Below are 14,592 nucleotides of genomic sequence, written 5' to 3'. Positions count from 1 at the left end.
TAACTATCCATAACAGTTTTGTTAAACACATGGAACATGTTCACACAAAAACCTACAGAAACATAAAGCAAACGTACATTACTCAAATAAACTGTTTTACTTAAATGTCCATTCAATTCAGGAAGCGTTTCTGATCGCTTCTGTGTCTGCCTGAGAATGTGTATTCCTTGCAGACGCCAAAGGGCACGCAAACCAAAAGGTACTTCTCAAAAACCGGTTTGGTGGGTTTTTGATTGTAGAGCCTCTTATTGTTTTAAGGTGTAAAGTTAATTAACACGCAACTGTGATGTTGACTGGCTAGTTATCCTGTGGATTTGCCTTTTGCTGGGTGCCTGTGGATTGCTTTGAAAATGAAATCAATCTCAGACTCGTAGGCACCAACCAATCTTTTAAGGATAACATGGTCTGTGGCTTGTTCGGTTCTGGAACGATCCGTTGACTCCCCACATTTACTAAATCCAAACCTGCTTGAGCTTCTTTCTAACACAAAGGATAAAACACTGAAGAATGCTGCAGAAAAAAAAAGCAGCCATAATATTATTCGGTCCTACTATGAATGTTGATTTGTTGAACTGCGCCTGTAAGATTATCTAAGTGTTACGTTATAGAACGTATTAATTATTAGTTTGTTTATTTTATATATATAAATATTATATATATACAGATTTGTGTTTTGTTTATGCATTTGGAGCTGATGTTGTGTTGTGCGCTGTGGAGCATGAGCAGCTTTCTTTCTCTCTCTCTCTCCCCCTAGAGCTGCGCTTGATTGCGGTCCAGCCGTGTTGCGTGTGGGAGCGTATATAAGCTGGAGGAGAGGAAAAATGGGGAGATCTTTCTGCTCTGTGCAGGTCGCAAATCTCCGTCGTCGCCGCCGCTGTTGTTCCGAGCGTCTCCTATCTCCTGCCCCAAATTGTTGGTTGACTTGGTGTGAATTGATCGATTTCTGTTACTGACAATTTAATTATTTTCTAAAACGGCTCTTTGTTAAATCTGAACCTATTGGCTTTTCTGATTAAATATTTATATATATTATTTTTGGTTAGAAACAGAAGCGGTAGGTTGGGAATCGCCATTTACTTTAAAACGTTTTCTCCTGGTTTGTGGCAGCAAGGGAGAAAGGGAAGTGTGCTGTAATTTTATTTGGGGTACTTTTATTTGAGCAGGTAAGTTAGAATTATTTCCCCGCAAGTTAGCTGTTTTTTTGTTTATTATTTTGGCCTGGATTCCCTTCTGAAGAGATGCTTCTATCTTTGTTGTCTAAAAAAATAATAAATATTGTTGCTACTTGATCAGTGTTGTGATTATTGTGAGTTGGGACAGGAGAAGGGGAAAACCCTGAATTGAGTATTTGAGTTTATTTCTTTGTTTTTTTTTTACACTTGTTATTGTTCCCACTAACCCTAGACTGGTCGGGATGTAACACTAAGTCAAAATGATTCACCCTCCTGTGACTTTTTCAAGTATTTCCCAAATGATGTTGAACAGATTCAGGAGTTTTTCCACAGTATTTCCTCTAATATTGTTTCTTCTGGAGAAAGTCCTATTTATTTTATTTTAGCTAGAATAAAAGCAGTTTTTAATTGTTTTAAACACATTTTAAGGTCAATATTATTAGCCCCCTTCAGCAATATTAGTTTTAGCCTCCCGAACAAACCACTGTTATACAATGAATTGCCTAATTACCCTAACTTTACCCTAATTAACCTAGTTAAGCCTTTAAATGTCACTTTAAGCTGTATAGAAGTGTCTTGAAAAATATCTAGTCTAATATTATTTACTGTCATCATGGCAAAGATAAAAGAAATCAGTTATTAGAGATGAGTTATTAAAACTATTATGATTAGAAATGTGCTGAAGAAATCTGCTCTCGGTTAAACAGACATTGGGGTAAAATAATATACAGGAGGACTAATAATTCAGACTTCAGCTGTATATCCGGATATATGATACATTGGTGAGCAAGGATCTTTGCCGCTGACCTGTTCTGGACATCAATCATGCGTTTGGCGTAGGCGTACCCGAAATTAGACTCATGTGGAGGACCATTGTGGATCTAAAACACACCCAGAAGAAAACACTTAATTAGATGACAAAAACAAGTAGGACAGCTCTATAGATCAGATATCAAAGTCTTAAAGGCGTGTGACAATTATCTCTCAAATCACGAAATTAATTAAGTTAATAAGTTTGTCATTAAAACCAATTTGTTTAGAATGATTTGGTATAAGGAGTTTTGAAAGTTACAGTAAGGACGATGAATGAAATGTGATTTGTTAAGAGCCTTTTGAGAGTATGATTACAATTTGTAAATAAATGCATGTAAATATGAGCAATTATTGGAGTTATTATTGGAAATGGTGGGAAAACTATTTTACCCTGACCCTATTTTGGTTGTTTTTGGACCCAGTAGATATATCTAAAAACCAGTATACAGTGATCAGACTTGTAACACTTTTAGCACATAAATTGCACTGATATGAACCTTCCCTTAACAAAAAACTACAAATTTTTATGCAACATAAAACATTACCAAGAAAGCAGCAATCATCAGTCATTTGTATACGTTTGCCGGCCACTTTATTAGGTACACCTGGCCAACTGCTCGTTAATGCAAATTTCTAATCAGTCAATCACATGGCAGCAACTTAATGCATTTAGGCATGTAGACATGGTCAAGACGATCTGCTGCAGTTCAAAAACAGCATCTGAATGGGGAAGAACTGGGATTTAAGTGACTTTGAACGTGGCATAGTCAGTATTTCAGAAACTGCTGATCTACTGGAATTTTCACGCACAACCATCTCTAGGGTTTACAGAAAATGGTCAGGAAAAAATATCCAGTGAGCGGCAGTTCTGTGGGCGCAAATGCCTTGTTGATGCCAGAGGTCAGAGGGGAATGGCCAGACTGGTTCCAGCTGATAGAAAGGCAACAGTAACTCAAATAAGCACTTGAGCTCTACAGAAGAGCATCTCTGAACACACAACACGTCCAACCTTGAGGCGGATGGGCTACAGCAGCAGAAGAGCACACCGGGTGCCGCTCCTGTCAGCTAAGAACAGGAAACTGATGCTACAATTCACACAGACTCACCAAAACTGGACAATAGAAGATTGGAGAAACGTTGCCTGCTCTGATGAGTCTCCATTTCTGCTGACACATTCGGATGCTCGGCTCAGAATTTGGTCTCAACAACATGAAAGCATGGATCATCCTGCCTTGTATTAATGGTTCAGGCTGCTGGTGGTGGTTTAATGGCGTGGGGGAGATTTTCTTGGCACACTTTGGGCTCATTATTACCAATTGAGCATTGTGTCAACGCCACAGCCTACCTGAGTATTGTTGCTGACCATGTCCATCCCTTTATGAGCACAGTGTCTCCATCTTCTGATGGCTACTTCCAGCTGGATAACGCTCCATGTCATACAGCGTGAATCATCTCAGACTGGTTTCTTGAACATGACAATGAGTTTACTGTACTCAAATGGCCTCCACAGTCACCAGAGCTCAATCCAATAGAGCAGCTTTTGGATGTGGTGGAGCGGGAGATTGGCATTATGGATGTGCAGCTGACAAATTTGCAACTGTGTGATGCTCTCATGTCAAATCTCTGAGGAATATTTCCTTGTTCTCAAGGCAAAAAAGGTCCAACCCGGTACTTTAAGGTGTACCTTATAAAATGGCAGTTGAGTGTAATTATCATTATATTATTTGATTGATTAGTAGTTCATTTGTCATTTTATATTGCATTTTATTATTACTGCTTTCCTATAATTATTGCTTTACTATTATTTCCTTTTTTCCATATTGTTAAAACCATATGACTGTGTGTACTCAAGAGAAACTTGTCTTCATGAGTAGGAGATAAGAGAAAGTGTCCATGTAAAGGTCTGTAGTGTGTCTAGATAATATTGTCAAGCAGTAATTTTCCATTGCTGTTGCTTGTGGTATAATAATACTTACTTTCTGAATGTTACAATCATTAAGTTCTGTAGATGTTTGGAAACCAAGAGCAACAGACATTTTCTGAAAGAATCTGGCAACCGGGGCTAGATTTTATTAATCTGGCATGGAGAGTGTTTTAACAGTCACCCATGGCTTTTCTGCCTTGGCTTTATTTTTTCAATAAATAATGACGCGCTGTGAGACGTCAAGCGATGCATAGATTTTAAGATCCGCTAAGTACCATTATTTGCTGAAACAGAAAAACATTAAATCAGTAGGGTGTGCTAACTTTTTCACACGACTGTACACGTTTACCATTGTCTCATCTATGGGATAGGTGGTTTTATCTGGGAAGATGCAGGTCGACAGGCAAGAAACCACTTTGACCACTCCAGAATCATGAGCCGCCTGCAGCACGTTGTCATTGATGAACACATTACTTCTCTGGAAATAAAAGCAAACAAATAAACAAATTAATTTGTATATCCATTTATAGACTTCCAGTAGAGCTGTGGTGAAAATCAGCAGAAAAATAATCAAAATGCAGCACTAGTCTGCCTTAAATTGATTTTGAGCTCAATGTTTAACAGCGTTCTAGGCTAGTTTTTAACAGCAAATAGCACTCTAGGCTAGTTTTTTTTTTACAGCAGGTGATGCTCTAGGCTAGGGTTTAACAACAGACGGCGCTCTAGGCTAAGGTTTAACAGCAGATGGCGCTCTAGGCTAGTTTATAACAGCAAACGGCGCTCTAGGCTATGGTATAACAGCAGATGGTGCTCTAGGCTAGTTTTAAGAGCAGATGGCGCTCTAGGCTAAGCTTTAACAGCAGGTGGTGCTCTAGGCTAGTTTTAACAGCAGATGGTGCTCTAGGCTAAGGTTTAACAGCAGATGTTGCTCTAGGCTAAGGTTTAACAGCAGATGGCGCTCTAGGCTAGTTTATAACAGCAGATGGCGCTCTAGGCTAAGGTTTAACAGCAGATGGCGCTCTAGGCTAGTTTATAACAGCAGACGGCGCTCTAGGCTAGTTTTTAACAGCAGATGGCGTTCTAGGCTAGTTTTTAATAGCAGGCGGTGCTCTAGGCTAGTTCTTAAACATTAGATGGCACTCTAGGTTAGTGTTTAACAGCAGACGGTGCTCTAGGCTAGGGTTTTACAGCAGATGGTGCTCTAGGCTAGTTTTAAGAGCAGATGGCGCTCTAGGCTAAGCTTTAACAGCAGGTGGTGCTCTAGGCTAGTTTTAACAGCAGATGGTGCTCTAGGCTAAGGTTTAACAGCAGATGTTGCTCTAGGCTAGTTTATAACAGCAGATGGCGCTCTAGGCTAAGGTTTAACAGCAGATGGCGCTCTAGGCTAGTTTATAACAGCAGATGGCGCTCTAGGCTAAGGTTTAACAGCAGATGGCGCTCTAGGCTAGTTTATAACAGCAGACGGCGCTCTAGGCTAGTTTTTAACAGCAGATGGCGTTCTAGGCTAGTTTTTAATAGCAGGCGGTGCTCTAGGCTAGTTCTTAAACATTAGATGACACTCTAGGTTAGTGTTTAACAGCAGACGGTGCTCTAGGCTAGGGTTTTACAGCGGACAGTGCTATATACTAGTTTTTAAACAGCAGAGAGCATTCTAGGCTAGTTTTTAACAGAAGTCGGCGCTCTATGCTAGTTTTTAAAAGCAGACGGTGCTCTATGCTAGTTTTTAACAGCAGATGGCACTCTATGCTAGTTTTTAACAGCTGACATTGCTCTAGGCTAGTTTTTAAAAAGTAGATGGTGCTCTAGGTTTGTTTTTAACAGCAGAAGGCACTATAGGTTTGTTTTTAATAGCGGACGGCGCTCCATGCTAGGGTTAAACAGCAGACGGCACTCTAGGCTAGTTTTTAAACAGCAGATGGTGCTCTAGGCTAGTTTTTAACAGCAGACGGCACTCTAGGCTAGTTTTTAACAGCAGACAGCACTCTAGGCTAGTTTTTAAACAGCAAATGTTGCTCTAGGATAGTTTTTAACAGCAGACGGCACTCTAGGCTAGTTTTTAAACAGCAGATGGTGCTCTAGGCTAGTTTTTAACAGCAAACAGCACTCTAGGCTAGTTTTTAAACAGCAGATGGTGCTCTAGGCTAGTTTTTAACAGCAGAAGGAACTCTAGGCTAGCTTTTAACAGCAGACAGCACTCTAGGCTAGTTTTTAAACAGTAGATGGTGCTCTAGGCTAGTTTCTAAACAGCAGATGGTGCTCTAGGTTAGTTTTTAAACAGCAGACGGCACTCCAGAATAGTTTTCAAACAGCAGATGGCGCTCTAGAATAGTTTTTAAATAGCAGACGACACTCTAGAATAGTTTTTAAAAAGTAGATGAAACTCTTGGTTTGTTTTTAGCAGCAGACGGCGCTCTAGAACAGTTTTTAGACAGCAGACGGCACTCTAGGCTAGTTTTAAGACAGCAGATGGTACTCTAGAATAGTTTTTAAAAAGCAGATGGTGCTCTAAGTTTGTTTTTAACAGCACATGGCACTCTATGCCAGTTTTTAACAGCAGATGATGCTCTAGGCTAGTTTTTAATCAACAGACAAAACTCTAGCCTACTTTTTAACAGCAGATGGCGATCTAGGACAGTTTTTAACTGCAGATGGCGGTCTAGTGTATTTTATAACAGCAGACAGCACTCTATGTTCGTTTTTTAAAGCAAACAATACTCTAGGCTAGGTTTTTACAGTAGACTGTGCTCTAGGCTAAATGTAAGTGCTCGCCGCTGTTAAAAACTAAGCTCAGAATTGATTCAAGCAGAAATATCTATGCATTTTAAAAATTGCAGAATCAATTTTTTCAAATGATTTTTCACCAGAGCTCTAATCCAATGTAACAATGTCAATAATTACCCAGAAGTCCAGGTTCTGTCTCATGTTTCTAAAGAGTCCGCCGACCATCGCAGCTAAATGAATGACGTGTGTGGGACGATGCTTCTCAAACACTGCTTTAGTCTCTTCAGGGCTCCTAAAGCACCAAAAGAAAATGTGTTTTATTATTAGAAATTATGTATTAAAGTTATTAGAAGATAGTTATTGAAACTATTATGTTTATAAATGTGCAAAAAAATCTTTGTGTTGAACAGAAAATGGGGAAAAAAATATACAGGGGGGCTAATAATACATCAACTATACTTAACTTGTACAGAGAACACCATGTCTAATGCTTTATTTGACATTATTACATTAATTTCTGTTTTACACCATGTGTGATAACCATGTTTGAGTAATAGTTCTAGTTCACTGAGATTAGGGAAGGACACACCACAGCTAGAGATGCACTCACAGACACCTCTTTTACATAACCAAAGTTTGATAGCCAAATTCAGAGTATTGTCTGAACTGGGAAAAGGAGAAGTGATTCATTCATTTTCTTTTCAGCTTAGTCCCTTATTTATCAGGGGTTGCCACAGCGGAATGAACCGCCAACTATTCCAGCATATGTTTTATGCAGTGGATGCGCTTTCAGCCGCAACCCAGTACTGGGAAACACCCATACACTCATTCACACACAGACTCATACACTATGGTCAATTTAGTTAATCCATTGCCCTATAGCGCATGTGTTTGAACTGTGAGGGAAACCCACGCCAACACGAGGAGAACATGCAAACTCCACATAGAAATGCCAACTGACCCAGTCGGGACTCGAACCAGCGACCTTCTTGCTGTGAGGTCACAGTGCTAACCACTGAGCCACTGTGCCGCCCAAAAAAACTGTTTAGTAGGTGAAAAATAAAATTAACTTTGGTGCTAAATCAAGTAAAATACATTAAAACACGTTAACATTTGTATGTATTATTAAGCTAAGTAATTTTTTTGCCTGTGTTTAGTTTAATCATTTGCTATCTGGAATAACGTACTTTAGAAAGTCACGACTGACCAATCAAAATCAAGTATTTCATATACTCATGTAATCCGCTTGTTAAGTGTGACGTCACGCGGAGCAGCTTCCGATCCAAGCGCTCTATTCAACTGTATGGGGAGACTCATGAAATGGTAATAATAAACGTTTACAAAACAATTTAATACTTTCGAAAATCACGATTGCAATATATATGCCCATGCCTAATATCCGATGGCCAGAAAGTGATTAATTTTTTTATAAATTGTTACAACTTTGGTATTTGTTTTGCAGCAAGCCCAGAGATTGTTGTGTACACCATGACTTTATATAAAATTAATTTTCATTTGTGATCATAAACAAATTGATCATAACAAAGCGATCATAAACAAATCATTTCTCAACTCAAATGAGACCCGGAAACAGTATTACATACGCCACCACTTAACAAGCGGATAACACACAATTCTGAACAGTGCTGTATGATCGCAGTGTGACCCCTGAGGAGTGTTTGTTCAGAGTACTCACAAGAGATTGGCGTCTTTGGACGACAGGAATATCCATTCTTCTCCTTCTCTTCCTTCTCCCTCTTTCACCACTCGCTCTATCGCTCGGCCCACCAGCCCACTGCCACCCGTCACCAGCACACGCATCGGCCCGTCCATCTAACACACACAAACACAGCTCATCATTTACACCGATTACACACACTATATAAACTCCATTCACACGCACACTCCTGTTCTACTGTGTAGGCAAAGCGTTTACCCAGCCTTCCTCTGTATTTACTCTTGGATTGTCTTTTGGATTAACGTTTGTGTTCTGCTTGCCCAGACCTTTGCCTGCTTTACTGGATTACCCTGTGGCTTTTCCCTTTTGTTGCCATTGATCCTGTTTATTTGTTTAAATAATGCTGCATTAGGGACATCACTCCATTGTCACTGCATTTCATCAACACACACATATACAGCAGGGGAATTGAGTATTGAACACACTGTCATGTTTTTTTCCTGGGGATAATATTTCTAAAGAAGCTGCAGACATGGAAATAAAGCAGATTTCGGTAAAAACCCAAACAATACAAACATAAAAACAAAACAAATCTGAACATGTCTTTTGTGTAATATGAAATGACAGAAGGAGAAAGAGCTGAACTACTGAAATGTGTTTAATACTTTATATAAAAGGCTTTTATTGGTGCTGCAGCTTGAAGACGCCTCTGATATGGAGAATGAAGCCTCATGCATTGCTCAGGTGGGAGTTTCTCACAGACTTTAGCAGTGTCAAAATCTTGATGCTTCTGTGGGTCTCGTCTGTCAAATCGGAGCCTTCATTTGTATTCTCTATTGGATTCGGATCAGGTGATTGGCTGGGCCATTCTACAGCTTGATTTTCTTTCTCTCAAAGCATCTGAGAGTCTCATTGGCTGTGTTTTGGATCATTGTCTAGTAGAAGTGTGAACCTATACTAGTCTCACGGTTCGGTTACGATCATGCCTTCGATTCGGTTCAATTCGATATCTCGGTGCATCACGGTGCATTGACGATGCTTTCCATATACAGTGTTATATTTTAGGGGGGATAACATGCTGTCTGTGTAAACTAACAGACACACAGCACTACACTGTCTCTCATTCAAACACATACACAAACATAGACAGCACCACACACACACACACACACACACACACACACACACACACACACACAAACACACACACACACACACACACACTTAAGCCCTCGCAACAGGGAGAGCTCGCGCTGAGCGGAGCAGAAAAACGGAAAAAAAAAAAACTGAAAAAACTGAGAGCTCCTCTCAGCGCGAGCTCTCTTGGCTAAAAACATATTGCGAGGGCCTAAACGGAGCATTGCTCGAAATGTCGAGCAAAAAAAAAGAAAGACAGCTGTGAAACATAACCAGCTTTGGGCCCTATCATATACCCGGCGCAGTGTGGCGCAAGGCGTGGCGTAATAGTCTTTTGCTAGTTTCAGCTTGGCGCAAGAGTGGTTTTGAGGCGTTGCGCTACGCTGTTTAAATAGCAAATGCATTAGTGCTCATTTGTGCGCCCATAGGCGTTCTGCTCTAAAAAGGAAGGCGTTCTGAGGCGGACCGCTGGCGCGTTGCTATTTTGAGAAACTAAAATAGATTTTTCATTAGACCAAAACAAACCCGGTCTAAACTCCAGCGCAGAGTTGCACCTCGCTTACACACTGCTTAATACACACAAGAGAGCAATAGGCAAATATCTTTACATATGAAAACAATTAAATATTAAGGATATATATAGGATATAATAAGAATAGATATAGAATATAAATATAAAGGATTAAAATATTACAAAACATATTATTTTCTAGCCTACATAAATATGAAAAATCACTGATTTTATGTCTTCTTCATCTCGGGAGGCTTTTTCAGTTCATTCATAACAATTTGCTTTTGTATAATGTTATTATAATTAGCAGTATTATTTATTATATCCATATTTATATTTGTTTTATTAAAAACAAGCTTAGATTTGCCCACCTGTCAGGTTTTAGACCATATGGGGCACAGCATGTGTTTTAGGATATAACTCAGGTTTTTGAGCACATTTTGTTATTATTGTTCATTTATCCGTTTGCTGGAAATTAGAACTGAATTTAGAAATAGTTTTGAAACGAATATTTGCGCTTAACAAACGAAATTATTTATTTATAGACTAATTGATGTCTGTGCGCAAAGGTTTCCCTATCCAAGAGCGAAAGTGAAAGTGATCCATTATCTCTCATTCTCACGCTGCAGATGCTCTGTTTAACTGTTTGCTTGTGAATTGCTCAGTTTTTCCACTTACACTTACTTTGCGTCCTGTAAATAGCGAATGCGCTGTTGGCGCGACGCAGCTGGGTCTTAAAGGGAAGGCGAGATGAGATTCTGATTGGTTTATTCTCAAAACACACCTATAACTCAATAACAAAATAAACTCAACCCTTTTAGACCATGCGCCGTGGCGCAAGGCAGATTTCCCGTCCTTAAATTAGCAAAAACGTGTCCTGACACGCCCTGAAAGCGTTTGCGCCCTGCGCATGGACCGTCAAAATAGAGCCCTTTGTCTTTTTGTAGGAAACACACTTTAGATCTTTTTAGGGTAAGAGGTTTTTGAGTTATTGCCGTCTTTAACTAAATGTGTGTCAGGATTATCAAAACAAAACCAACTGAACGGCGCTCCTTTCTGGCGCCCCTCTGGATATACAGCGCTCTTAGCATTTGCCTATGGTGCCTATGCCACGGGCCGGCGCTGAGTTGGCTCCTGAGTGTTTTTAATACAATTAAGAAACAATTAATTTTGACACCCCTTTTGTCTAGCTGAAATGTCCACCCTGGGTTCATCTTCATCCTCCTGCTGATGTAGATGTTGGACTGAAGCAGCTGATAGTCATTTACACTGAGGAAGGGCAGAGGCTTGCTGAAGAACTACTGAGAGATTTCAGCTGCAGTCTGGGCTTTCACTGCCGGAATACACCCCCCTTTCCTCATGTGTTCAATACTTTTTCATTTTATTACACAAAGCTTCATTTATAAAAAGATTTAGTTTTGTTTTCTTTGCATATGTGGATTTCTTTGCTTGTTACTAACATCTGGTCAAAATTTCAAGCCAACTGCGCCTTTAGAAATATGTTTTCTGAGAAAAATGGTGACGTGTTCAATACTTATTTGCAATACTAAAATGCAAATAAGTTCAATACTTATTTCCATTTATGCACAATAAGCACATGCTCACAACACATTATAATAGCACAGTTCCTGTACACATGCATATGATAATAGAGCAGTACTTCTGTATTCTTTTTTTGTCTCATATCCCTGATAACAATAAATAGATCACGACATAGTAGCATTTCTGTAACTTCATGTCAATTAATAGTTCACAAACACACACACACACACACACACACACACACACACACACACACACACACACACACACACACACACACACACACACACACACACACACACACACATATATATATACACACAACTGACCCAGTCGGGACTCGAACCAGTGACCTTCTTCCTATGAGACGATAGTGCTAACCATAGAGCCACCATGCTACCACCACAATACACACAAGAGGTGCTGATTATACATAGTTTAATGTTGACACAGTTGTCAGAAATTACATGTTTAAATGACAGTAACAACAGGATGATATCGGATTTCACCCCCACTGTGAACTCAAGACAAAATAGTCCCTTCACATAATTATACAAGATAATTCAAACAGCACCTGCTCATGAGAACTAGCGACATGTAAACATTCACACACAGTTTGACCCTCAAACCAGTCCCATGTTCTACTTAACGGGACAGTTCACCCAAAAATCAAAGGTTACTCAGTATTTACTCTCCCTAAAGTGGTTTCACACAATTATGAGTTTCTTTCATTTGTTATTTTGTAGAAATCTGTAACCATTGACTTTCAATGTAGGAAAAATGAATACACTGGAAGTCAATGGTTACAGGTTTTCAGCATTCTTCAAAACATCTTCTTTTGTGTTCAACAGAGGTAAATAATCTTATACAAAGTTTAACACAAGTAAAAGGTGAGTGAACAATGAGAGAATTTTCATTAAATTCTCAGCATTCTTCATAATATCTTATTTTGCATTCAAGAGAAGAAAGAAACTCATAGGTTTAAAATGGCGAGTAAACGATGACAGAATTAGACTTTTTGTGTGAACTGTCCCTTTAAATGTCCAATACGGTTTGACACTTGACAAAAGAAAAAGATATTTTGAAGAATGCTGTCACCATTGACTTTTATTGTAGGAAAAACAAATACACTGGAAGTCAATGGTTACAGGTTTTCAGCATTCTTCAAAACATCTTCTTTTGTGTTCAACAAGGGAAAAATAATCTCATAAAAATTTGAAATAAGTAAAGGGTGAGTGAACAATGAGAGAATTTCATTCAATTTTCACTGGAAAAAAAAAACTGGAAATACACTGCAAGTCAATGGTTACAGGTTTTCAACATTCTTCAAAACATTTTCTTTTGCATTGAAAAGAAGAAACTCATACAGGTTTGAAACAAGTAAATGATGACCAAACTTTGAAGAAAGCTGTAACCATTCACTTCCATAGTAGAAATAAAATACACTGGAATGGTCAATGGTTACAAGTATCCAACATTTTTCAAAACATCTTTTATGTTTAACAGGGGAAATAAACTCATAAAGCTTTTTAAAGGGTGAGTAAATGATGACAGAATTTTCATTTTTTGAGTAAACTGCCCCTTTAAATGCCTAATAGCTTTTGAGCCTTAGCATCACAGATTATTCGTTCATTAATTTTCCTTCAGCTTAGTCCCTTATTTATCAGGGGTCACCACAGTGGAATGAACCGCCAACTATTCCAGCATATGTTTACACAGCGGATGCCCTTCCAGCCCCAACCCAGTACTGGGAAACATCAGAGATCAGAGACTAGCAAAACAAAACTCCCTCACTGTAGGCTATATTCAATCTAATCAGTCCCAACATGTTCTACTTTAAGGGATAGTTCACCCAAAAATGAAAAGCTACTACATATGTACCCTCCCTGAAGTGGTTTCAAACATTAATGAGTTCTTTATGTCTGTTGAACACACAAAAAAAATATTTTTGGAAAAAAGCTGAAACCACTGGCTTCCATAGTAGGAATAAAATACATTGGAAGTCAATGGTTACAGGTTTTCAACATTCTTCAAAACATCTTCTTTTGTGTTCAACTGAAGAAAATCTTATAAAGGTTTGGAATAAGTTAAGGGTGAGTAAACGATGAGAGAATTTTCAATTTTCACTGGAAAAAAACTGGAAATACACTGAAAGTCAATGGTTACAGGTTTTCAGCATTCTTCAAAATATCCAATTTGCATTAACGAGAAGAGAAAAACTCATATAGGTTTAAAATAGCGAGTAAATGATGACAGAGCTTGAATTTTTGTGTGAACTGTCCCTTTAAATGCCCAAAATGGTTTGACCCTTGACAAAAACAGAAGATATTTTGAAGAATGCTGTCACCATTGACTTTCATTGTAGGAAAAGCGAATACACTGGAAGTCAATGGTTACAGGTTTTCAACATTCTTCAAAATATTTTCTTTTGCATTGAACAGAAGAAACTCATATAGGTTTGAAACAAGTAAATGATGACCGAACTTTGAAGAAAGCTGTAACCATTCACTTCTATAGTAGGAATAAAATACACTGGAAGTCAATGGTTACAAGTATCCAACATTTTTCAAAACATCTTTCGTGTTCAACCGAAGAAAAACTTATAAAGGTTTGGAATAAGTAAAGAGTGAGTAAACGATGACAGAAAAATCAGTTTTTGGGTGAACGAACCCTTTAAATGTCTGACACTTTGTGGTTTACCCTAGTTTAAATGTAATGTTATTAACAGACGTAGATCTTAACCACATTTTACATTTATAACAATAAAGCAGCAATGATTATATACACTACCTGACAGTAGTCTTGTTGTCTATCCAAGTTTAGGAACAGCAAATAATATCTTGACTTCTAGTTGTTCAGTTGGTGTCAGAAGTGGCTTATATAAAAGGTAAAGGCCTCTAGATTTTGCTTATTTGAGCACAATAAAATCTGATCATGTCTTGATTATTAATGATTTGATTAGGACAGTAAGCTCTGACTCTGCTTAGACTAAAGTCTCATCACTGAACAGAAATAATGTCCAGTATAGAATATAAAGTCCTGCTGCAGTGGAGACAGAATGAATATTGTGTCTGACTCCATCATGAGCTTGGAG

At 38.6% G+C, this 14,592-nt stretch overlaps 2 protein-coding genes across 5 annotated transcripts in view; both read right to left on the bottom strand.

The window, feature by feature from the left end:
- Positions 1-14,592, bottom strand: part of arhgap39 (Rho GTPase activating protein 39) — a 297,088-nt gene that overhangs the window by 155,790 nt on the left and 126,706 nt on the right. The window lies entirely within an intron of this gene.
- Positions 1-14,592, bottom strand: part of gfus.1 (GDP-L-fucose synthase, tandem duplicate 1) — a 31,539-nt gene that overhangs the window by 10,151 nt on the left and 6,796 nt on the right. For all 3 annotated transcript variants that reach the window (XR_012395476.1, XR_012395477.1, NM_001008620.1), the window contains 4 exon segments: positions 8,327-8,463; positions 6,808-6,922; positions 4,259-4,387; positions 1,980-2,053 (listed from right to left, as the gene is read on the bottom strand). Coding sequence is in view for 1 of the 3 variants with exons in the window: in NM_001008620.1 (NP_001008620.1) it covers positions 1,980-2,053; positions 4,259-4,387; positions 6,808-6,922; positions 8,327-8,463 (455 nt within the window). In the remaining 2 variants the exon portion in view is untranslated.

The sequence above is a fragment of the Danio rerio genome, chromosome 20 (genome assembly GCF_049306965.1).
Source record: "Danio rerio strain Tuebingen ecotype United States chromosome 20, GRCz12tu, whole genome shotgun sequence".
Lineage (NCBI taxonomy): Eukaryota > Metazoa > Chordata > Actinopteri > Cypriniformes > Danionidae > Danio > Danio rerio.
This window is presented reverse-complemented; position numbering and strand designations above follow the sequence as displayed.